A 23,188-nucleotide genomic window follows, 5' to 3' on the forward strand; every position below is an offset into this window, starting at 1 on the left:
ACACCTGCTTGGAAATTTGTGTGTGCGCGTGCCATGAAGACATTACGAGTTTCCTATTGAACATACTTCTTTCCATATGAAATATTATAGTTTGATTACATTTGAGGGTATCTGAGGATTAAATAGAAATGTATTTTGACTTGTTGAAACAAAGGTTAGGGGTATATTTTTGGATTTCTATTTCTGCCTGTTGAACGAGTGGATTACTCAAATCGATGGCGCCAACTAAACAGACTTTTTGGGATATAAAGAATAATTTTATCTAACAAAACGACACTACATGTTATAGCTGGGACCCTTTGGATGACAAATCAGATGAATATTTTCAAAAAGTAAGTGAATATTTAATCGCTATTTGTGAATGTATGAAACCTGTGCCGGTGGAAAAATATTTTGATGAAGGGCGCCATCCTCAAACAATCACATGGCATGCTTTCGCTGTAAAGCCTTCTATAAATCGGACAGTGCAGTTAGATTAACAAGAATTTACGCCTTCAATCAATATAAGACACTTGTATGTCCCTAAATGTTTAATATCCATAATATCCATATCCATATCCATTTTTATGATTATTTATTTGAATTGCGAGCCTTCCAGTTTCACCGGAAGTTGTCCCGCTAAGGGGATGCCTATCCGTGAGAGGTTGCAAGACAGTTTTTTGTTGTTGTTTCAGTGTGGTTTGTTTTGGCTTGCATCTTTTCAGCTGTTTTTTAAGGCAGAATCATATTCGCTTTGCTTTCTGAGTGATTGACTGTTTATGCTCTTCTTCCAGTGCCTGCTTGATGGGTGTATCCATCGAAATCACAGTTTCTCTCCTCTTCCTACCCCTTGTTGTAATTTTCCTGGGCCCTGCTTTTGGGAAGGGAGTACATTAACTGGTTTGAAATCAGAAGAGTAATCAGGTGTTTCACAGCCACAGCCTGATACATGTGGGGAGGTGCCCTGTGAAGTGACTAGAGAGGTGGCCTGGAAGGCAGCTGCAGAGTTGGTCTGGAAGGCAGCTGCAGAGTTGGCCTGGAAGGTAGCCGGGGAGGTGGCCTGGAAGGCAGTTGGAGAGGTGGGCACAGTGGGCACAGCTGCCCTCAAGAGGCACTCTGACAACTTCTGCTCCTGCTCATCCATGAAGACCCTGTTTCCACTACGGTAGCCTACATGAGGAAGCTCTCTCGACCCCTTCTTCAGTAGCTTCTTTATCTCTGCAGAATCTGTACAGCATCACATGACATATGCCATACAACGTTGCATCTGATCTGATTGACCCCTGCTCTGCTACATAAATTGACAGTCTTTTCAAATTGTGGAGAGGTATTCCGCTGTCAGATTTTCTTTTGCATGATCCAGGAATGCTGAAAGTAAAAGAAACAATGTAGCAAAAACATCTTGTTTTACTCTGGGTTGTTTCATTTTCTCACAAGTTGTTACAACTAACCCTGACCCTTTCAGCCATTAGCTAGCTATCATTTTAGCTCAACTCTTTAGCTAAACATTTTAGTTTAAACTTTAGCATTGCTAACTTACATCAAATATCTATACACAGTATGGGTATAACCCTGATATAAGTTTGGTGAATGGAACTACAAAGCAGTTGATGCCATCACAAAAAGAATTTGGGTCAAAATAATTACCTAACTCAAAATCAGATTTCTGTCAATAGAATGTGCAGAGTTTATCATAGGGACTAACTTTTTCACATACGGGTTCAAGACTAAACTGAGCATATGCACAGTGAATCACAGGATTCTACCTTACTCCTGATTGGAGGAATTGCAAGTGTTACAACCATTCCTGGTCTCCCCTACTATAAATGCGATTCATGCCAACTGGATATATAATTGGCTATAGGCCAAAAAAGAGAAACTAGCTAAAGCTGTATTACAATCTACAATACTCGCAATACTCTAATAACTTTGCCAGCAGGGGTTGTTCTTTTCTTCCCCCGTAAATGCTGTTGTGGGCACAAGAGTGGTAGAGAGGATGAATGCTTAGAATTCATGTGAGGGGACATACTGTAGTGCTAGACAAGAGAATATATGAGTGCTTAGATATTCGAAATTGCTGTATTAATCACTTAAATGCCATTCCCAACTGCAGTACCAGTCAAAAGATTGGACAAACCTGCTCATTCAAGGGTTTTTCTTCATTTGTACTATTTTCTACATTGTAGAATAATAGTGAAGATATCAAAACTATGAAATAACAAATCATGTAGTAATCAAAGTAGACACCCTTTTTCACCCTTTATTTAACTAGGCAAGTCAGTTAAGAACAAATTCTTATTTACAATGACGGCCTGCACCGGAAAAACCCGGACGACGCTGGGCCGATTGTGCGTCGCCCAATGGGACTCCCAACCACGGCCGGCTGTGATACAGCCTGGAATCAAACCAGGGTGTCTGTAGTGCCACCTCTAGCACTAAGATACAATGCCTTAGACCACTGCGCCACTTGGGAGCCCACTCGGGACTGATTTTCCAACAGTCTTGAAGGAGTTCCCACATATGCTGGGCACTTGTTGGCTGCTTTTCCTTCACTCTGCAGTCCAACTCATCCCAAACCATCTCAATTGGGTTGAGGTTGGGTTATTGTGGAGGCCAGGTCATCTGATGTGGCACTCCATCACTCTCCTTCTTGGTCAAATGCCCTTACACAGCCTGGAGGTGTGTTGGGTCATTCTCCTGTTGAAAAACAAATGATAGTCCCACTAAGCACAAACCAGATGGGATGGTGTATCGCTGCAGAATCCTTTGGTAGCCATATTGGTTATCTGTGCCTTTAATTCTAATTAAATCCAGACAGTGTCACTAGCAAAGCACCCCCACACCTTCACACCTCCTCCTCCATGCGTCACTGTGGGAAACTTTTACCTACTCTGCGTCTCACAAAGACATGGCAGTTAGAACCAAAAATCTCACATTTTGGGATCAGACCAGAGCACAGATTTCCACCGGTCTAATATCCATTGCTCGTGTTTCTTGGCCCAAGCAAGTCTCTTCTTATTATTGGTGTCCTTTAGTAGTGGGTTCTTCGCAGCAATTCGACCATGAAGGCCTGATTCACGCAGTCTCCTCTGAACAGTTGATTTTGAGATGTGTCTGTTACTTGAACTCTGTGAAGCATTTACTTGGGCTGCAATTTCTGAGGCTGGTAACTCTATGAACTTATCCTCTGCAGCAGAGGAATCTCTGGGTCTTCCTTCCCTGTTGCGGTCCTCATGAGAGCTAGTTTCATCATAGCGCTTGATGATTTTTGCAACTGCACTTAAAGAAACGTTCAAAGTTCTTGAAATGTTCCAGATTGACTGACCATGTCTTAAAGTAATGATGGACTGTTGTTTCTCGTTGCTTATTTGAGCTGGTTATGGCACACCAGTCTGTGTAGAGTGTGGACCTGAGTCTTGCCTGTCAATGCAATAGAATCCTACTCCAATGTTTTCCATACTAAGTTTTGCATAGTTCATTTTTTTTTGGTGTGTTACATTGAAAGTGCCTAATATTCCATTGATTCAAGCATTCCCATAATATGGACTTGGTACTTTACCAAGTAGGCTTATCTTCTATATACCACCCCTACCTTGTCACAACACAACTAATTGTCTCAAACACATTAAGAAGGAAAGAAATTCCACAAATGAACTTTTATGAAGGCACATCTGTTAATTGAAATACATTTCTACGTGACTACCTTATAAAGCTGGTTGAGACAATGTGCAAAGCTGTCATCAAGGCATAGGGTGGCTACTTTGAAGAATCTCAAATATATTTTGATTTGTCTAACATGTTTTGGGTTACTACATGATCCCACATGTGTTATTTTGTAGTTTAAATGTATTCACTATTATTCTACAATGTAGAAAATAATGAAAACAATGAAAAACCCTTGAAAGAGTAGGTGTGTCCAAAGTTTTGACCGTTTACTGTATGCGTTTTAAAATTAGGTTGAATACACTGGGAGATTAAATCAAATCCATTTTTTGTTGTTGCTGTTCATGTAACGGCGTTCGTCTGTTGAAGGAAGAGAGTCGGACCGAAATGCAGCGTGTTTGTTACTCATGATCTTTAATGAAGAAAACGAAACGATACATGAAATAACTAAATACAAAAACAACAAACGGAACGTGAAACCTATTACAGCCTATCTGGTGAAACTACACAAAGACAGGAACAATCACCCACGAAATACAAAGCGAAACTCAGGCTGCCTAAATACGGTTCCCAATCAGAGACAACGAGAATCACCTGACTGATTGAGAATCGCCTCAGGCAGCCAAGCCTATACAACACCCCTAATCAGCCCCGATCCCAAATACTACAAACCCCAATATGAAAAACAACATATAACCCCATGTCACACCCTGGCCTACCCAAACATATAACAAAAACACAAAATACAATGACCAAGGCGTGACAGAACCCCCCCCCCTAAGGTGCGGACTCCCGGACGCACCTCAAAAGCATAGGGAGGGTCCGGGTGGGCGTCTGTCCATGGTGGCGGTTCCGGCTCGGGACGTGGACCCCACTCAATTAATGTCCTTGTTCCTCCCCTTCGCGTCCTGGGATAATCCACCCTCTCCGCCGACCATGGCCTAATAGTCCTCACCCAGATCCCCACATAACTGAGGAGCAGCTCGTGACTGAGGGGAAGCTCGGGACAGAGGGGCAGCTCGGGACAGAGGGGCAGCTCAGGACAGAGGGGCAGCTCGGGACCGAAGCAGCCCGGGACTGAGGGGCAGCCCGGGACTGAGGGGAAGCCCGGGACTGAGGGGAAGCCCGGGACTGAGGGGAAGCCCAGTACTGAGAGGAAGCCCAGTACTGAGGGGAAGCCCAGTACTGAGAGGAAGCCCAGTACTGAGATGAAGCTCAGGCAGGTAGTAGGCTCCGGTAAATCCTGTCTGGCTGGCGGAACTGGAAGATTCAGGTTGACAAGCAGATCTGGAAGATTCTGGTTGTCTGGCAGATCTGGAAGAGACTGGTTGTCTGGCACATCTGGAAGAGACTGGTTGTCTGGCAGATCTGGAAGAGACTGGTTGTCTGGCAGATCTGGAAGAGACTGGTTGTCTGGCAGATCTGGAAGAGACTGGTTGTTGGGCAGATCTGGATGAGACTGGTTGTCTGGCAGATCTGGAAGAGACTGGTTGTCTGGCAGATCTGGAAGAGACTGGTTGTCTGGCAGATCTGGAAGAGACTGGTTGTCTGGCAGATCTGGAAGAGACTGGTTGTCTGGCGGCGCTGGGCTGACTGGCGGCACTGGCGGCGCTGGGCAGACTGGGAGCACTGGCGGCGCTGGGCAGACTGGGAGCACTGGCGGCGCTGGGCAGACTGGCGGCACTGGCGGCGCTGGGCAGACGGGAGACTCCGGCAGCGCAGGAGAGGAGAAAGGCTCTGGCTGCGCTAAACAAGCGGGAGACTCCGACAGCGCAGGAGAGGAGAAAAGCGCTGGCTTCGCTGAACAGGCGAGGCGCACTGGAGGCCTGGTGCGTGGTGCTGGAACTGGTGGTACTGGATCGAGGACACGCACAGGAAGCCTGGTGCGGGGAGCTGCTACCGGAGGACTGGTGTGTGGAGGTGGCTCTGGATAGACCGGACCGTGCAGGCGCACTGGAGCTCTTGAGCACCGAGCCTGCCCAAGCTTACCTGGCTCGATGCCCACTCTAGCCCGGCCAATAGGAAGGGCTGGTATGTGCCGCACCTGCCTATGCACCCGCACTGGAAACACCGTGCGTTCCATAGCATAACACGGTGCCTGACCGGTCTCTCTAGCCCAACGGTGAGCACAGGGAGTTTGCACAGGTCTCCTACCTGGCATAACCATAACCCCTTCTAGCCCCCCCCCAATAATTTTTTTTGGGCTGCTTTTCGGGCTTCCAACCGCATCGCCGTGCTGCCTCCTCATACCAGCGCCTCTCCGCTTTATCCGCATCTTTTTCTTCCTTGGGACGGCGATATTCTCCAGGCTGAGCCCAGGGTCCTTTTCCGTCTAATATCATCTCCCAAGACCAGAAGTCCTTATATTGCTGCTCCTCACAATTAACAGGGAGAGTAGGCTCATGTCTGACTCCTGACTCAGCCACTCTCTCTCTGCGCTCTCCCCCAATAAATATTTGGGGGTTACTTTCGGTTTTCGCTCTGCGTCGCCGTGTTTTCCTTTTTGACTCCATTCGCCTGTAGCCCTCTTCGCACTGCTGAAGCGAATCCCAGGCGGGCGCCTGCACTCTCCCTGGGTCGGCCGCCCACCTGTCCATTTCTTCCCACGTCGTATACTCCATGCCTCTACCGTCCATAACGTCCTCCTTTCGCTGCTGAAGCTGTCGCTGCCAATTTACACACTGCTCGGTCCATGAGTGGTGGGTGATTCTGTAACGGCGTTCATCTGTTGAAGGAAGAGAGTCGGACCGAAATGAAGTGTGTTTGTTACTCATGATCTTTAATGAAGAAAACGAAACGATACATGAAATAACTAAATACAAAAACAACAAACGGAACGTGAAACCTATTACAGCCTATCTGGTGAAACTACACAAAGACAGGAACAATCACCCACGAAATACAAAGCGAAACTCAGGCTGCCTAAATACGGTTCCCAATCAGAGACAACGAGAATCACCTGACTGATTGAGAATCGCCTCAGGCAGCCAAGCCTATACAACACCCCTAATCAGCCGCGATCCCAAATACTACAAACCCCAATACGAAAAACAACATATAAACCCATGTCACACCCTGGCCTACCCAAACATATAACAAAAACACAAAATACAATGACCAAGGCGTGACAGTACACGGTTTACAGCATGTATAAAAGGTGCAGTGAAATGTCTGCGTGCTAGGCTATGTTCTGATCTGCTTGAAGTGATGTCAACAGGCCAGCAGGGGAAACTCTTGCCCCGTTGGTGCTGTTTTGGGGACAACAGTGTTCGAGGATGGAGGCTTAGAATTCATGTATGGGGACATTCTGTAGTAGTGCTAGACAAGAGAAGATATGGATGCTTAGAAATCCTACATTTCTGTATTAATTTCTTGAATGCCATTCTGAACTATGTGCTTTAAAATGAGGTTGATTAAATTAAATCAAATTGCATTTGTTGTACACAGTTTACAGCATGCGTAAAAGGTGCAGTGAAATGGCTCACTCAACATTATTATAATTATCACTAGCTTATTGCATGTATCAGCATTATGTAACAATGAACTCGTTGGGTTGCCTAGGTCATCTTTCTTCAATCACCTGGTTAAAAGTACGATACTATTTGCTTTTGGTCAGATGTGGCAGGTACACACATGGTTTCAGTTACTTTTGCTTTCAGGCAGTACATGTAACCCAATACATGTGATTGTGCAGGCTATTCTGAAGCCCCTTCCCCCAGCCACTTTTCCTATGGGCTCATTGTAATGAAGGATTTTTATTTTTGCCCTGACAATGTCAGGATGTTTGTACACATTGAAGTGCATCCTCCATATTGCATTTTAAAGGAATTTGTCCTGTGTTCTTTTTTTTGTTGTTTTCATTGGGAGACCTTGTGAATGAACCAAAATCGATACCCATATCGATGCCATTCCCAAAACTTGAGGCCTTCCTTCACCTGCTCTTGTGGGTTGTTGTGGGTAATACTGTATATAAAGGCAATGGTCCAGACATAACCCTCTCTTACATCCAATTGAGAGATTAAATCTAATCCAATTGTATGTGTTGTACACAGTTTACAGCATGTGTAAAAGGTGCAGTGCAATTCTTGGTTGCTAGGCTAGCTCACTCAACATTATTATTACTAGATTATTGCATGTATAGGCATTATGTAATGATGAACTCTTCGGTTGGTGATAGAGGAATTCTAAATTCCTTTATGTTTTATTGCCAAAACCAATTCGCACTCATTTCTAATTCATTAATGAATTGTAAGTTAATTAATTATGCATGAAGTAGAATGAGACCAGTCTTAAAAGCCAAAAGTAACCGTGTTTATTACAAGAGAGTACTCCCGCATACACATTTTTCCACAGGTTATAAACTGAACATGACATCATCAGTTTCCGCCCCTCTCTCCGATTCTCACAAGAGCCCATTGTTCATTAGGTCTGGAACAACTCCCAGACATTTCTTATCTGTCTGACAAGCCATAGCATCGCTGCCCCGTTAACTTCCCAAGAGGCCCAGACAATTAATTTGTTCTGCTTACATTTTCAGTAACAGCTTAACCAATAACTTTTACTTTTCATACCATAACATAATAGTATTAGAATAAATGGTTCTAATCAATAATGTATACATAATTAATCATCTCAACTATAATTTCCTCTAACAGTTGGCTACATCAAATCTCTCCTCATTCACCTGTTTAAAAGTACAATGCTGTCTGATTTTGGTCAAATATGGCTATCACGACTCAGGATGTTACCCAGATGCAGACACAAATCATTTATTATAACACGGAGAGCAGGCAAAGTGCAGGTCTACTACTGGAAACCAGGAAAACACGCTGGTAAGACAAGACAAGACGAACTGGTAACAGACAAACAGAAATCGCAGGTGGAATTACCAAGGTGATAATGGGGAAATATGGGAAACACCTGGTGGGGGTGGAGACAAGCATAAATACAGGTGAAATACATCAGGGTGCGACAATGGAAGAAATACGCCTGTTTCCAGTTCTGTCTGCTTTCAGGGCAGTACATGTCACCCAGTACAATGTGATAGTGCATGCTATTCTGAATCCCCTTCCCCCATCCAATTTTCTATGGGCTCATTGTAAATGAATGATTTACCCTTTTGCCCTGACATTGTCAAGATGTTTTTACACAATGAAGCCCATCCTCCATATTGCCTTCTAAAAGGGATTTGTCTTTTGTTTTTCTTTGTTTTCATTGGAAGATCTTGTGAGTGAACCCAAATTATTGCCATTCCCGAAAACTTGAGACCTTCCTTCACCTAGTCTTGAAGACTTCCTGTTGTGGATAATACTGTTTATAAAGGCAATGGTCCAATCCAGACATAAGCCTCTCCTAATTCCAAGGCACCTCATATACATCTGAAATAAAGTGGATAGGTATTAGCAAGCTATATCTAGACTTTGCTCCACTTTGCCTTCTGATAGGCATTTTGGAGTCATTTTGCCACATTGCTTGTACCCAATGTTCCCGCTAATGTTTTTCGGCATTGAGCAAATTTCAGGTCTGCTGAGTGCAAACTGGAACATTGTGGAAATTCGGTGCAACTTCTGGCACGAGTTTACTGTGAACACTGAGGCTGTACCCTGCTTTCAGTTATAGTTTTAACAGTAGGCTGCTGTGTCTTTTTGATCATATTGTAGGCCTACCAGAGTGCAACCCACAACATTTTAATATGGAAATGAATGTTCTGTCAGTAGCAGCAAAAGTGTGGTGTTCAATGCAGGCATACATTCCATGAGACTTTTGAAAGAAACATGCAGGGTGTCACACCCTGACCATAGTTTGCTTTGTATGTTTCTATGTTTTGTTTGGTCAGGGTGTGATCTGAGTGGGCATTCTATGTTGTGTGTCTAGTTTGTCTGTTTCTGTGTTTGGCCTGATATGGTTCTCAATCAGAGGCAGGTGTGTGTTAGTCATTGTCTCTGATTGGGAACCATATTTAGGTAGCCTGTTTTGTGTTGGGTTTTGTGGGTGATTGTTCCCTGTGTTAGTGTTTGTACCACACAGGACTGTTTTCGGGTTTTCACTTTGTTGTTTTGGTTAAGCGCTGCATTTTGGTCCGCCTCTCCTTCGACACAAGAACCGTTACACAGGGCTTGACTTTAATGTTTATCAAGTTGTCCTTCAGACAAGGTGACTGAAAATGTTGTTGTTTGATGCAAGAAACCGCTTTACAAAATAAAATGCTTTATTATTTCCATACAATTATTAGAGAGAAACAGACAAATTATGCTACCCTCTGCCTATTTGCTACTTATCTTATTCAAGACTGTCACAAAATATAACACTGCCCCTTTGAGACATAAAAAAAGCTCTTTACCTCACTGGCTTTTCAAAGATGGCAAGAAATACACATATTTCTGCTCTTGTAGGAAGCAACCACTTCCCCATTGTTGACTAGACATGAGATATAACTGGGCTAATAACTCAATAACTAGCAAAGAATATGAAAAAATGTACACAGGTGACTACATGCAGCTGTCACTTTGATATCAAAACAAGAGCATTTACTCGAGACCACTCATGATATAAACACAGTCCAGTTTATTAAATTGCATGGCACAGATCCATATATGGCAATGGCTATATGCATATAGGCCAACTGCAGCTCTGATTGGTTATGGCGCACCAGTCTCTGTAGAGTATGGGCCTTAGTCTTGCGTTCTCTCCGCAGGCTGATATTTCTTCTGCTGGCAGTCCGAGGGGAGCTGTGCTCAGCTTAGAGGGAACATTGCTTGTACCTAGATGATATGTATTCCCTATTTCTGCATCTCTCCACAACTAAACCATTTGTTTGTTGGTCATAATCGTTGTTACAGGGGAGCTCAAAGATGAGAAACTGTTCTGATAAGTGTGACTCATTTGTTGCAATGTCCTACATGTTTGTAATATGAATCATTCAAACAACTTCTCATTTGTGGCTGTGATAGGGGTGGCAGGGTAGCCTAGTGTTTAAAGTGTTGGACTAGTAACCAGAAGGTTGCAAGTTCAAATCCCAGAGCTGACAAGGTACAAATCTGTCATTCTTCACCTGAACAGGCAGTTAACCCACTGTTCCTAGGCTGTCATTGAAAATATGAATTTGTTCTTAATGGACTTGCCTAGTTAAATAAAGGTGAAAATATAATAAAGCTCCTCCTTTCATCTTCAACAAACATTTCAATACAGTGCATTTGGAAAGTGTTCAGACTCCTTCACCTTTTCCCCATTTTGTTACATTACAGCCTAATTCTAAAAAACATCCACGTTTGTAGCAGGTCAAATTTCAGTATCCCCCAATTTTTTTTGTATTATTATGCCTTTCCCGAACCGCAACCCACAAACGTAACTCAACAAAATTATACCCGAACGCAACCCTAACCTAACCCTTGTTCCTAAACCTAAACATAACCATAACCACAATGAATTTATACCGCTAAGACTGAATTTAGTTTTTTTCTGCTGGTCAAATATCCACTTCCTCTTTTTATACATTGGGACGAACTTCAGCATAGTTTTTAATGACCCCTGAAAAGCGAATGACTTTGACCTCTTTGGGTTTGGCCTTGAAGTCCTGCCACAGGTACTCAGGAGACAACACCTTGCTGGGCTTGTTATAGAGCAGGTACCTGTTGAGGTGGCTCTCCTCCTGCCAGGCAGCCTCGATGGAATTCCCAGCATCCACCGCAAACCGGTTCCGACATACCGTTGTAAGTGTGTACACATCCTCCACGAACCCTCCAATCATAGCCCCACCATAGTAGTAGTCTCCCTCATCCATGGGGATGTAGGCCATCGAGGCTGGACGCCGTTCGTATGGGAAGTTGGCACGGGTCTGATCATAGTAGCCTGGGTGTATCACAGCAACCAGTCTTCCAAGAGACTCGGCCCCCCAGCGAGCGTGGAACTTGCTGTCCACGTCCAGACAGAAGATGTAGTCGGCCTCCCTTCGGATCTGACTTTCAATGGTGGTCTGGATGATCTCCATCCTCCGGGCTGATATCTCCTGCCAGCGGTTTGAACCTGGGACCTGGATCACACTTAAATGTCTCCCCTGAGTTAGGTTCACCGAAGGAACATCGTGGGGACGATCAGTGAAAACATAGTAGCGCACGTTGAAGCCGACCATGAAGTGCATCTCCGCTGTCTCCAGAAAATCTCGGAGAAAGCTGACATATCTGTCAGTATTTAAAGACATACATAACATAAGGATTTGGGCCTTGCTCAATGATACAACACTTCTCTGTATCAGAGGGGTTGGGTTAAATGTGGAAGACACATTTCGGTTGAATGCATTCAGTTGGTCAACTGACTAGGTATCCCCTTAACTGCATCATCATTCTCATAGGACATTCTACCACTTTCTGACCAGTATACAGTCTAGCAGATAATACACCAAGAAGTACAATTATTAATGTATTAATTAATTAACAATGTTCCAAGGCATGAATCATGATTACACCACAATATTTAATTACCTGCCACCAGGTACTTATTTACTTATAGTTGCAGTGTTGAAAAAGTATTTATAATTTAACTTCCCTTTTGAATATCTGGCAAAAGTTGTAGGCTACTCACTTTCCAACTGCAAACACTGTGGTTGCTATGGTGAGGTTCATGGGCTTGTAGATGTTGTCAACGAGCACAGGGTCAAAGGTGCCTTCCCAGATGATGGATGCCAACCATGGGGTCACTGTCACCACATCAGTACGTCTAGAGAAACAGAACAAAGGTCCTGCCTGACTGTGTTGTACTGACCAGAGCCATGTTAAGATCTCAATATTTCACTATAGTACTGGCAATTAAAGGACCTTGATGTGTCTGACACTAATGTCAGGTGTGGCCTACCTAATATATCAAAAGGTCCCCACACTGATGTGTCAGACACTTACATTACATCAGCTAATATGACTTTAACATAAGGTAAAAATGCTGCTTACCCCACCAAGACACTGGGCTGCTTGTACAAAAGCCTGGGAGAACAAAATGTAATGAATTACTTAATTGTAATGTAGAGATGGGCTGATGTTGGTAGTTTTAGATAGACTGACCTGTAATAGTTGCACTACTACATAACATATACATTAATAGAACTACTGCCCAAACCACTTTGCTATAAGCTAAACACATACAGTATTCCATCAACAATTTATGCAGTGAATCAAACATGACATTGATGCACATTTCTATGACATAAAAGGACCACTAATCTGACTGATTGTCAGTCCTTTTTGGGAAGATTTTTTGGTAGGATTGATTTGATGGTTTTCATCAGTACAGCATGACACCATACTGCTATGGTTAATGATGGTAGAGTAAAATACAGATACCCACTTTTCTGGAGAGACCATGTTCCATACTCTGCTCCTGACCATGGGCTTACTCAGGCTGTATGAGTAGAAAAACACAGTAAGAAGAAAACATACACAATGAAGACGATAAAAACTAGAAAGTGTACTTTTTCATTAAGAAAAATTGTGTGACTTGCTTCAGCTGTCCAGAAGTATTTTTATGTTAGTGGAAAGAGTTTAGAAGTTTCAAATGTTAGAAGCTAGTGTTGACAATTCGAGGCTAGTGTAGTAGCGACTGTATTATATATAGTAGCGGGATAGTAGCTATTAGTGCAGGGGTTCCCAAACCATTTTGGCCCACGACCCCATTTTGATATTGGAAAATTCTCACAACCCCAACCATGTGAAAAAAAGTATGGAATTGACAGCCAATGTTTACTTATTTATTTGAAAAACATTCTAACAGTATTTCTGATTGTCTTCTCAACTCACCTTCACACACTTTTACTGTGGCTTTGTGATACTCAATTGCAAATTAGTCTGACATATTGTCTCTTATCTCACCACCACTGATGAGATGGGTGTGCTTGATGCACGTCACGTCGGAGCTTCTCAAAGTCAGGAGGCGTGGTCGACAGTACGCACCTCATTCCTGCTGTCACCTCATCCCTGCTGTTAAAACCATCGTTATTTGGTTTCAATGCAGATGAGAGCACTAAATCCAGCTTCACACAGACAAGAGCTGGTGAAGGCTACCATGAGTTTTAATGATCAGAGGAAGACAGCAGGGTATTCTCTTTGAGTCAGGTACCAAAACTCCTCCATAATGACATGTGAATGCGTTTTCTGCAGCATTTCTTCACATGACAGCTCGATCAGCTGTTTGATTTAACAGATCACAGTCAAACAGATAGGGAAGTAGGTCCCAACGTGATTTTCCAAGCATTGGAGGTGAGGAGTCATCACTCGTGTGGGACACTTACTCATGCTGTTTTCTGTTAGAAACATGCACAGCCGAGGGAAGGGGGCCTGCCCGCCGTCCCACCATAGTTGGAGCGATATCCGTGCAAAAGTCTTCAACCCAACATTCGATCCCATGGAATCTGTTTTTCGACAATACAGCCACGCAGCACACTGAATGCCCCCTGTGCTGTTGCAAGCTTGGGAATCGTGAGACAGAATAATGTGTCCTCGTGATTAGCATCCCCCGGTATGTACAGCACCTTCGGAAGGTATTCAGACCCCTTGACTTTTCCCACATTTTGTTACGTTACAGCCTTATTCTAAAATGGATCAAATAAATCAAATTTGTCAGCAATCTACAAACAATACCCAATAATGACAAAGCGAAATTAGATTTTTAGACATTTTTGCAAATGTATTTAACATAAAAAACTTATTTATTTAAATACCTTATTTACGTAAGTATTCAGACCCTTTGATATGAGACTCGATATTGAGCTCAAGTGCATCCTGTTTCCATGAATCATCCTCCGAGACAGGATTGTGTCGAGGCACAGATCTGGGGAAGGTTACCAAAACATTTCTGCAGCATTGAAGGTCCCCAAAAACACAGTGGCCTCCATCATTCTTAAATGGAAGAAGTCTGATCATGATCTAAGGGCGCTCTCTGGTTGAATTTGATCTTTAAGATTTGAATAATTTGAATTTAGATTTTTAATGTTAACCACATTGCAATGATTCTGAGATACGATATTATAATATATATACAATATATATATAGTCTACAAAATTATGTGGACACCCCTTCAAATTAGTGGATTCGGCTATGTCAGCCACACCAGTTTCTGACAGGTGTATAAAATCGAGCACACAGCCATGCAATCTCCATAGACAAACACTTCTGGTAGAATGGCCTTGCCGAAGAGCTCAGTGACTTTCAATGTGGCACTGTCATAGGATGCCACCTCTCCAGCAAGTCAGTTCATCACATTTCTGCCTCGCTAGAACTGCCCCGGTCAACTGTAAGTGCTGTTATTGTGAAGTGAAAATGTCTAGGATTAACCACGGCTCAGCTGCGAAGTGGTAGGCCACACAAGCTCACAGAATGGGACTGCCAAGTGCTGAAGCGTGTAAAAAATGTCTGTCCTAGGTTGCAACACTCACTACTGAGTTCCAAACTGCATCTAGAAGCAATGTCAGCACAATAACTTTTTGTCAGGAGCTTCATGAAATGTGTTTCCATGGCCGAGCAGCCGGACACAAGCCTAAGATCAACATGCGCAATGCCAAGCATCGGCTGGTGTGATGTAAAGCTTGCCGCCATTGGACTTATAGCCAGCAGCATACCACCCTGCATAGCACTGCAGGCTTGCTTCTGAAGCTAAGTAGGGTTGGTCCTGGTCAGTCCCTGGATGGGAGACCAGGTGCTGCTGGAAGTTGTGTTGGAAGCCCAGTAGGAGGTGCCCTTTCCTCTGGCTTAAAAAATATCCCAATACCCCAGGGCAGTGATTGGGTGCTGTCTTTTGGATGGGATGTTAAACGGGTGTCCTGACTCTCTGAGGTCATTAAAGATCCCATAGCACTTATTGTAAGAGTAGGGGTGTTAACCCTGGTGTCCTGGCTAAATTCCCAATCTGGCCCTCAAACCATCACGGTCACCTAATAATCCCCAGTTTACAATTGGCTCATTCATCCCCGTCCTCTCCCCTGTAACTATTCCCTAGGTTTTTGCTGCAAATGAGAATGTGTTCTCAGTCAACTTACCTGGTAAAATAACATAGGAATATATAAATAACTCTGGAGTGATGAATCATGCTTCACCATCTGGCAGTCCGACAAAATAATCTTGGTTTGGCGAATGCCAACTACAAAGTATGTTGGAGGAAGAATATTGGTCTGGGGCAGTTTGTGCTAGGCCCCTTAGTTTCAGTGAAGGGAAATCTTAAACGCTATAGCATACAATTCCTTCGAAAAGTAATCAGATCCCTTGACTATTTGCTATATTACGGTTTTATTATAAAATGTATTAAATAAAAAACAATCCTCAGCAATCTACAAACAATACACAATAATGAAAAAGCAAAAACGGGTGTTTAGACATATTTGCAAAGAAAACGAAAAAAACAATAACAGAAATACCTTTACATAAGTCGTCAGACCCTTTACTATGAGACTCCAAATTGAGCACAGGTGCATCCTGATTCTACAGCTTGATTGGAGTCCACCTATGGAATATTCAATTGATTGGACATGATTTGGAAAGGCACACACCTATCTAATTAAGGTCTCCACAGTTGACAGTGCATGTCACAGCAAAACCAAGCCATGAGGTCGAAGGAATTGTCCTTAGAGCTCCGAGACAGGATTGTGTTGAGGCTCAGATCTGGGGAAGGGTACCAAAAAATGTCTGCAGCATTGAAGGCCCCCAAGAACACAGTGGCCCCCATCATTCTTAAATGGAAGAAGTTTGGAACCAACAAGACTCTTCCTAGAGCTGGCCGCCTGGCCAAACAGCAATCGGGGGATAAGGGCCTTGGTCAGGGAGGTGACCAAGAACCCGATGATCACTCTAACAGAGCTCTGGAGTTCCTCAGTGAAGATGGTTGTCATTCTGGACGATTGACCCATCTCAGTTTCTAATAACCTGTTTTTGCTTTGTCAATATTGGGTATTGTGTGTAGATTGATGAGAAAAAAATTACAGATTGAATCGATTTTTGAATAAGGCTGTAACCATTTTTTTGTGAAAAAAATCAAGGGGTCTGAATACTTTCTGGAGGCAACTTTGTGGCAACAGTTTGTGGAAGGCCCTTTCCTGTTTCAGCATGACAATGCCCTTGTGCACTAAGCGAGGTCCATACAGAAATGTTTTGTTGAGATCAGTGTGGAAGAACTTGACTGGCCTGCACAATGCCCTGACCTGAACCCCACTGAACACCTTTTTGATGAATTGGAACCCCGACTGCGAGCCAGGCATAATCGCCCAACATCAGTGCCCAACCTCACTGCCATCAGTGTCCGACCTCACTGCTCTTGTGACTGAATGGAAGCAAGTTCCCACAGCAATGTTCCAATGTTTCTAGTGGTATTTTTTTGGTATTTTGGTATTTTATTAGGATCTCCAAATCCTTCCCAGAAGAGTGCAGTCTGTTATAGCAGCAATGTGGGGGGACCAACTCTATATTAATGCCCATGATTTTGGAATGAGATGTTCGAGTTGGTGTCCACATACTTTTGATCATAAATTAACACATTATCCAAACAAGTGTTGTATAGCCTATCATCTTTACTCTTCACAAAGTGATCAATTACAGTACATCTCCAAAGAGAGACATATTGCATAGTCTGCTGTGTTTATATATTTTTATTCGAGTTTCATGTTTCCCTCACAGCTCCCTCTGCTGGGATCTCTTGATTGGGCCATAAGTGACAGAGAATTCATAATTATTCCCACCTGTGTGTGGTATTGTTGATGTAACATCGACTAACATTGCCTTAAACGCTGAAGAAGGGCTCATACCCGAATTGTATGCGTGACCATAAAAATATGTACATTTAAGTATATTTACCGGAGTGCTGTCCTATTTCTGTTCTTCACACAAAGTCAACAAAATTCAGAGTATAAGCATAATTGACACTGACAGTGTGGTGAGAGAAGTCGATCCCCTGGATAAGGCGATACGAGCGCTTATTTCAAAGAGCACTCCTTAAGCCACGCCCCAGTGAGCAGAGCAAGGCACTTTGGACTGGGACACGTTGTAATAAATTAAAAGCCTATAATTCCACAATGGGTCCACCGTTGTTCTGTGTAGCCTAGTTATGCTAATATATTTGAGACCAGTGTATTGCAGATTAGTTTATTATTTGACTTAATAATTAAAATATATTTGAGTAGTAAACAGGGAAACGAGTCCCAGACAGACACCATTTACTAGGCAACCTAAATGATCGGGATCATCTGTTTAAAAAAAATGTACTACCTTTGTTTAACTAGGCAAGTCAGTTCAGAACAAAATCGTATTTAAGATGACGACCTACATTGGTTACTAGCAGTGTTCGGGAATACGTGTTTGTTGACAAAACAGACCACGGGACACCTTTTCACATAGATATTTATTTGACAAAGGTCCGCGGTGGGTCTACGAAAACTATGCGATTATATTGGAGGCATGTTAATAGCAGTGATAGTCGTCTATTCATTTACTGTAATAGTGTTTCTAAGTAGCAGCCATTTCAACCAGGGTGACTAACTGTTATCTCTTTATGATATAACATTGAGATTGTTTTCCCTGTCTGTGGCACTCTTTATGTGAATTGTTAGGATTTTCTTGTGTTCACAACAAACTACTTATTTAGCTCAAATAGAGATTAAATTGCGTTTTCTTTCGAAAGATGGGCCTGGCTGAGAATAGAACATTCCATGTTGTGTTGTTTAACGCAACTGAATGGCTTATCTTGTGACAGAACAAAATAATTCAAATCCAAACATCCTAACTTTAAAAGTACGAAGTACCATGACTTGTTGGGGGAATGTCTTTGTTTATCTCAACTAACCTGCTGCTCTTCACGTCCTCATCAACTGGGATATCTCTGTTGGAAACAATGAAACCGTAAAATAACGTTCCTCTTAAATCAAACCTCAAACCAAACTCTGTTAATATGAATCAGAAAATATTGCAACTTTCATATCACATTATAGCCTCATTCAACCGTAATAGATTAACAGAACTTGATCTTACCGGTTGAGCCTTTCAGAGAATAAGCTGAAGTAGACATACCTTTGGGAGGCAAAAGAGAATCTGGTAAGTCTGTCATGAAAACATTTATGACATTTTTACACAAACAAAATGTGTTTCCGCCGCTGGCTTTCTTCGACATCAGATTTGCCACTTGTATTTTAAACGTAATTCATACCCTTACGTAAGTACACAACCCAAAGCCGCAATTAGCTTTGCAAAATGACAATACTGCATAGTATTACCGGACCGCATACATTTGCGTATCTTATTGCATTGTGTAGTGTGTAAATTAGGATTTATACTATCTTTACATTACCTTGGATTTGGTGTGGCCAAAGCCACATTCATGCTGCATGTGTGTGTCCAGCTATTAATATACCATGAACACCATAGTATGTAGTGGTATAAACACGTAGGCAAGATATTGAAAGTATACAGGAGCTTTTTAATGAAACCATATTGCACATAATGTTGCACACTTGAATAACGCAACGATTCACATGTGAGCGGACAATTTTAAAGCGTACAATTTTTTTGCTAATGCAATAAAAATGCTGTACTGATTTTATTTTATTAGGATCTCTTTTAGTCCCCATTTGGACTAATCTTCCAAGAGTCCTTAACATTAAAATACAATTTATAATACAAACACACTTTCACATATAACACACTATTACAAATATACATAATACATTAGCATAGTGACCCAATAAATACTCAATCTAAAAAAATATTGATTCTTCATCTACTATAGTCCCACAACATTTCTATATACTATATTTAAATTGTTTTTAAATAATGTGTAACCTTATATATCGAAAGGTTTCTAGTTTGCTCAGTTAATTTATTCCATTTCTTTATTGCTCTAAATCGAAATGTTATTTTGCCCATTTCTTTTTTTCTGTCTGGATAACGCGTAGATGGTGGACAATCTATTCCTAGTATTTACGGACTGTCTGTCTCTTACCAACTGAATACCATTGTGAATAGAACTTGGCCGTTTTAAATGATGTATATTATAAAATAAGATAAGCATGTTTTTTTCAATTATCTTGTCGATTGATGACCAACCAAGAACACTGCGCATGACTGCAACAGAAGAACCATATCTCCGCCTTAAAACAATCCTTGCTGCTTTATTCTGTGCATTCTGCAGCCTCCTAACTTCACTAGATGATGCATTTCCCCAGACCACCGAACAGTAGTTCACTTGACTCTCAACCAATGCCTGTGTTATTTGCTGAAGGATTTTCCCTGGTAAATATTTAGCTATCCTTCTGATTATGCATGCTGTTTTAATATATATATATATATTTTTTACATAGATTAGTTATTTGAGACGACCATGATAAGCAGTTATCTAGCTGCACTCCCAGTAGTTTGGTTTCTGCCACTTCTTGAATTTGTACTCCTCCCATGCTTAATTGTATCCCATGCTGTTTTGGCCTTTTCCTAGTTGAACAGACCATCATAACTTTGGTTTTCTTGGTGTTTAAAGCAAGTTTGTTTTGGCAAACCAATTTCCTGATAATCTCAATCTCCTTTGCGTATCTTATTGCATTGTGTAGTGTGTAAATTAGTATAAATCCTATCTTTACATTACCTTGGATTTGGTATGGCCAAAGCCACATTCATGCTGCATGTGTGTGTCCAGCTATTAATATACCATGAACACCATAGTATGTAGTGGTATAAACACGCAGGCAAAAGCGTACAATTTTTTTGCTGACGCAATAAAAATGCTGTACTGATGATATTAATTCCATGTGGCTTCAGAGAGCCGTTGTCTTTATTCTATACCACTCGGAGAGGGATATGTGATGTAGTAGTGTCCCAAGATACATAGTTCATGTATTGAATAGTTTGATTACATCTTGAGAAGTTCAATGACTGTTCAGTTAGTGCTTCCTTCAACCCTGCAACAGAACCTATGCGTTTGTTCGTTTTGTATGTTAAATCATTGTGTGGCCTTTGTTTTCCTTTTTGACCAGGCTCAAAAGAAAGCCTTAGTCATTCAGCTTGCATTGACTATTGTGGAGGGGAAACAATTGTGACGTTCATACATGTCTGTGAATTCTACATGTTTCCATTCAACCCAAAATAAGAACCTGTTTGTACCTGTTGTTGTTAAACAAGAAAAGCTGGAGTAGTATGCCAGTTAGACATTTGACAGGAGTCGGCAGGGTTTGTTGCTCACTGAGTGGCAACATATTGAACCGTGACTAACTGTGTGTTGGCCATGTATAACCCCTGGGTAAGAGGGAGGTTTGCCTCGTGGCTGTGTTGTAAATGTGAAAACTGATTATCTAGACAAACAGGTGTGAACTGGTGTGAAACAAAGACAGACGTGTGCGCAAAGTGAGAGCACAGCCTGTATTTGATTTGGGTATTGGGTGTAGCATCTAAAAACTGGATATAATAGTTTCTTGTTCGGTGATGCAAACAGCGATTCTCACCTTACAAAAAAACAACCAAATTACTTCACGTGATATCATGTTAAACTATGTGGGTTTGGAACACGAAATATGATATTTCAAGTGATCACATAACCTTTCACATGTTGATTCAAATGTTCACATGATGCCCTGCAAACAAACGTTTAGAATAGAATATACCCTGAAGATCACAAAATAGCCGCAGTGTTTTCCACTTACATATTTGACATACAGGATTACATGATGTATGTTTATACATGAATTATTATTCAACATGTCCCCATCTGGAATTTTAACTCACGACCTCTTATTTCACGGCCTTCCGATATTCTTTCTATGCCACCGTGTCTGCGTGAATTACTGATTTAATCTAACTCTCAAATGTGGAATTGCATTTTCACATCTGAAAAACTTTCAAATGTTGTCACTTGTAGTTTCCTGGAATCACATATTGAAATGTTGCATCCTCATGTCACATGTATGTATCGTTTCATGTTGCTTTAACATGTTGTCACATGTTACCACATTAACTTGATCACATGTGAAATTAATTAGGTTTTTCCCACAAGGATCCAATTGGAACCGTCTAGCGATTTTGGATGTAGCTTCGGACGTGGGAAACCTACTCATTCAAGGATTTTTCTTTATTTTCTACATTGTAGAATAATAGTGAAGACATCAACACTATGAAATAACACTTATGGAAACATGTAGCAATCCCAAAAAAATGTTAATTAACAAATGAGAAAATACTCATATACAAGAAAGAAAAATTACATCACTCATAGAAAATAATATGAAAATATCACAATTTAATTTAATCCCAGAAAAATAAATAAACTAGAAGTCAAATCGGTTTACATACCCAATAAGCAAGAAGATTCCAACAACGAGAAGCAGAACATACGGCTTAAAGTGTGTACTAAAACGCATTGTTCCTGAAATAGAGTAACGAAAATATTTAGTTGATCCTATTAATACTGGCCAAAAGTATGATAGTGGATAAATCTTTCATCAGTAAATCAAACCTTGTCAGGATTTGGGACCAAGTTAAAGATGTTTGATATCAGTTTAAACTGGTGTGACACGCAAAATGTGTGTGTGTGTGTATTTCGTGTAGCCTATTATAAGGGAGGAGCTTACTCCTTGGGTTACTTCCTATTTTCTTTCTCTTTGTCTGATTCCCAAATCACCATGTTCCTCTCACCCCTCCATTGGCGCATTCAATGTAATAGCCTAGTGGTTAGAGCGTTGGACTAGTAACCGGAAGGTTGCGAGTTCAAACCCCCGAGCTGACAAGGTACAAATCTGTCGTTCTGCCCCTGAACAGGCAGTTAACCCACTGTTCCCAGGCCGTCATTGAAAATAAGAATGTGTTCTTAACTGACTTGCCTGGTTAAATAAAGGTAAAATTTAAAAATATATGTTTTTTTCTTTCAGAACAGCACCTTCGACAGCTGATTTAAATGGATCTGCCTGTACCTTGCATTGCCCAACTGCTCGGCATCTCAACACAAACTGTCCAACGCAGAAGGCAGGAATACAGTGTCACGACGTGGCCCTTTCTGGGTATAGAGCGTGGCATCCCCCTCTCTCTCCCTCCTACACCCAGGTTCTGTTGTCCCAGGTCGTAAATTCCTGGAGGAGACTCTACACATTGAGTCATATAACTCGTAGCCCATACAATGCTGGCTCTGTATATTTCACTGGAAAATGGCTGATTTGGAGGGCGGAGCTAGCATGTTGGAGTGAACGGCTGTGCGTGAGAGGCTCCTGCAACTTTTTTGCAAAATAATCTAATTTAACCTACTTTATGGCACTTTTTACAACAAACGTTTCTTTCTAATACAAGATTGTAACTTTTTATATGAAAATGCCGAGTAATAAGCGACCAAAGGACAATAAATCCACAGCGGAGGCCTACTCCCCACTAAACAACGAGACAGACATGGCGGGAGGCACATGCAACAACGTGACACTTATAGAAATTACCCGTGCTTTGGGGGAGCTACATGTTGCTATAGCTGAGGATGCATGGCCAGAGTATTGTGGACCTTGAGAAAGCTTCTGAATTCAACGCTGGTAGGATCGACGAGTTAGAGAAACTATGCTCGTCATTG

General features: G+C 41.9%; 1 protein-coding gene across 1 annotated transcript; it reads right to left on the reverse strand.

The window, feature by feature from the left end:
* Positions 1-10,183: 10,183 nt before the first annotated feature.
* Positions 10,184-22,194, reverse strand: LOC124015040 (globoside alpha-1,3-N-acetylgalactosaminyltransferase 1-like). Its single transcript, XM_046329906.1, has 8 exons — positions 22,097-22,194; positions 21,934-22,006; positions 18,634-18,672; positions 18,449-18,484; positions 12,976-13,029; positions 12,582-12,614; positions 12,220-12,354; positions 10,184-11,819 (listed from the first exon to the last, which is right to left on the reverse strand). The coding sequence occupies exons 2-8, from the start codon at positions 21,999-22,001 to the stop codon at positions 11,129-11,131; spliced, it is 1,056 nt and encodes a 351-aa protein (XP_046185862.1). The 5' UTR covers positions 22,002-22,006; positions 22,097-22,194; the 3' UTR covers positions 10,184-11,128.
* Between the last annotated feature and the right edge of the window lie 994 nt (positions 22,195-23,188).

The sequence above is a fragment of the Oncorhynchus gorbuscha genome, linkage group LG26, assembly GCF_021184085.1.
Source record: "Oncorhynchus gorbuscha isolate QuinsamMale2020 ecotype Even-year linkage group LG26, OgorEven_v1.0, whole genome shotgun sequence".
NCBI lineage: Eukaryota > Metazoa > Chordata > Actinopteri > Salmoniformes > Salmonidae > Oncorhynchus > Oncorhynchus gorbuscha.

Excerpts from the sequence above, each read along its gene's own strand:
- LOC124015040 (XM_046329906.1), bottom strand. The coding sequence starts at position 22,001 with ATGCGTTTTAGTACACACTTTAAGCCGTATGTTCTGCTTCTCGTTGTT. Across the intron at positions 18,485-18,633 it reads TTCTCTGAAAGGCTCAACCG|AGATATCCCAGTTGATGAGG; the intron begins GTAAGATCAAGT and ends TGTTTCCAACAG. Across the intron at positions 12,615-12,975 it reads AACATGGTCTCTCCAGAAAA|GCTTTTGTACAAGCAGCCCA; the intron begins GTGGGTATCTGT and ends TTGTTCTCCCAG.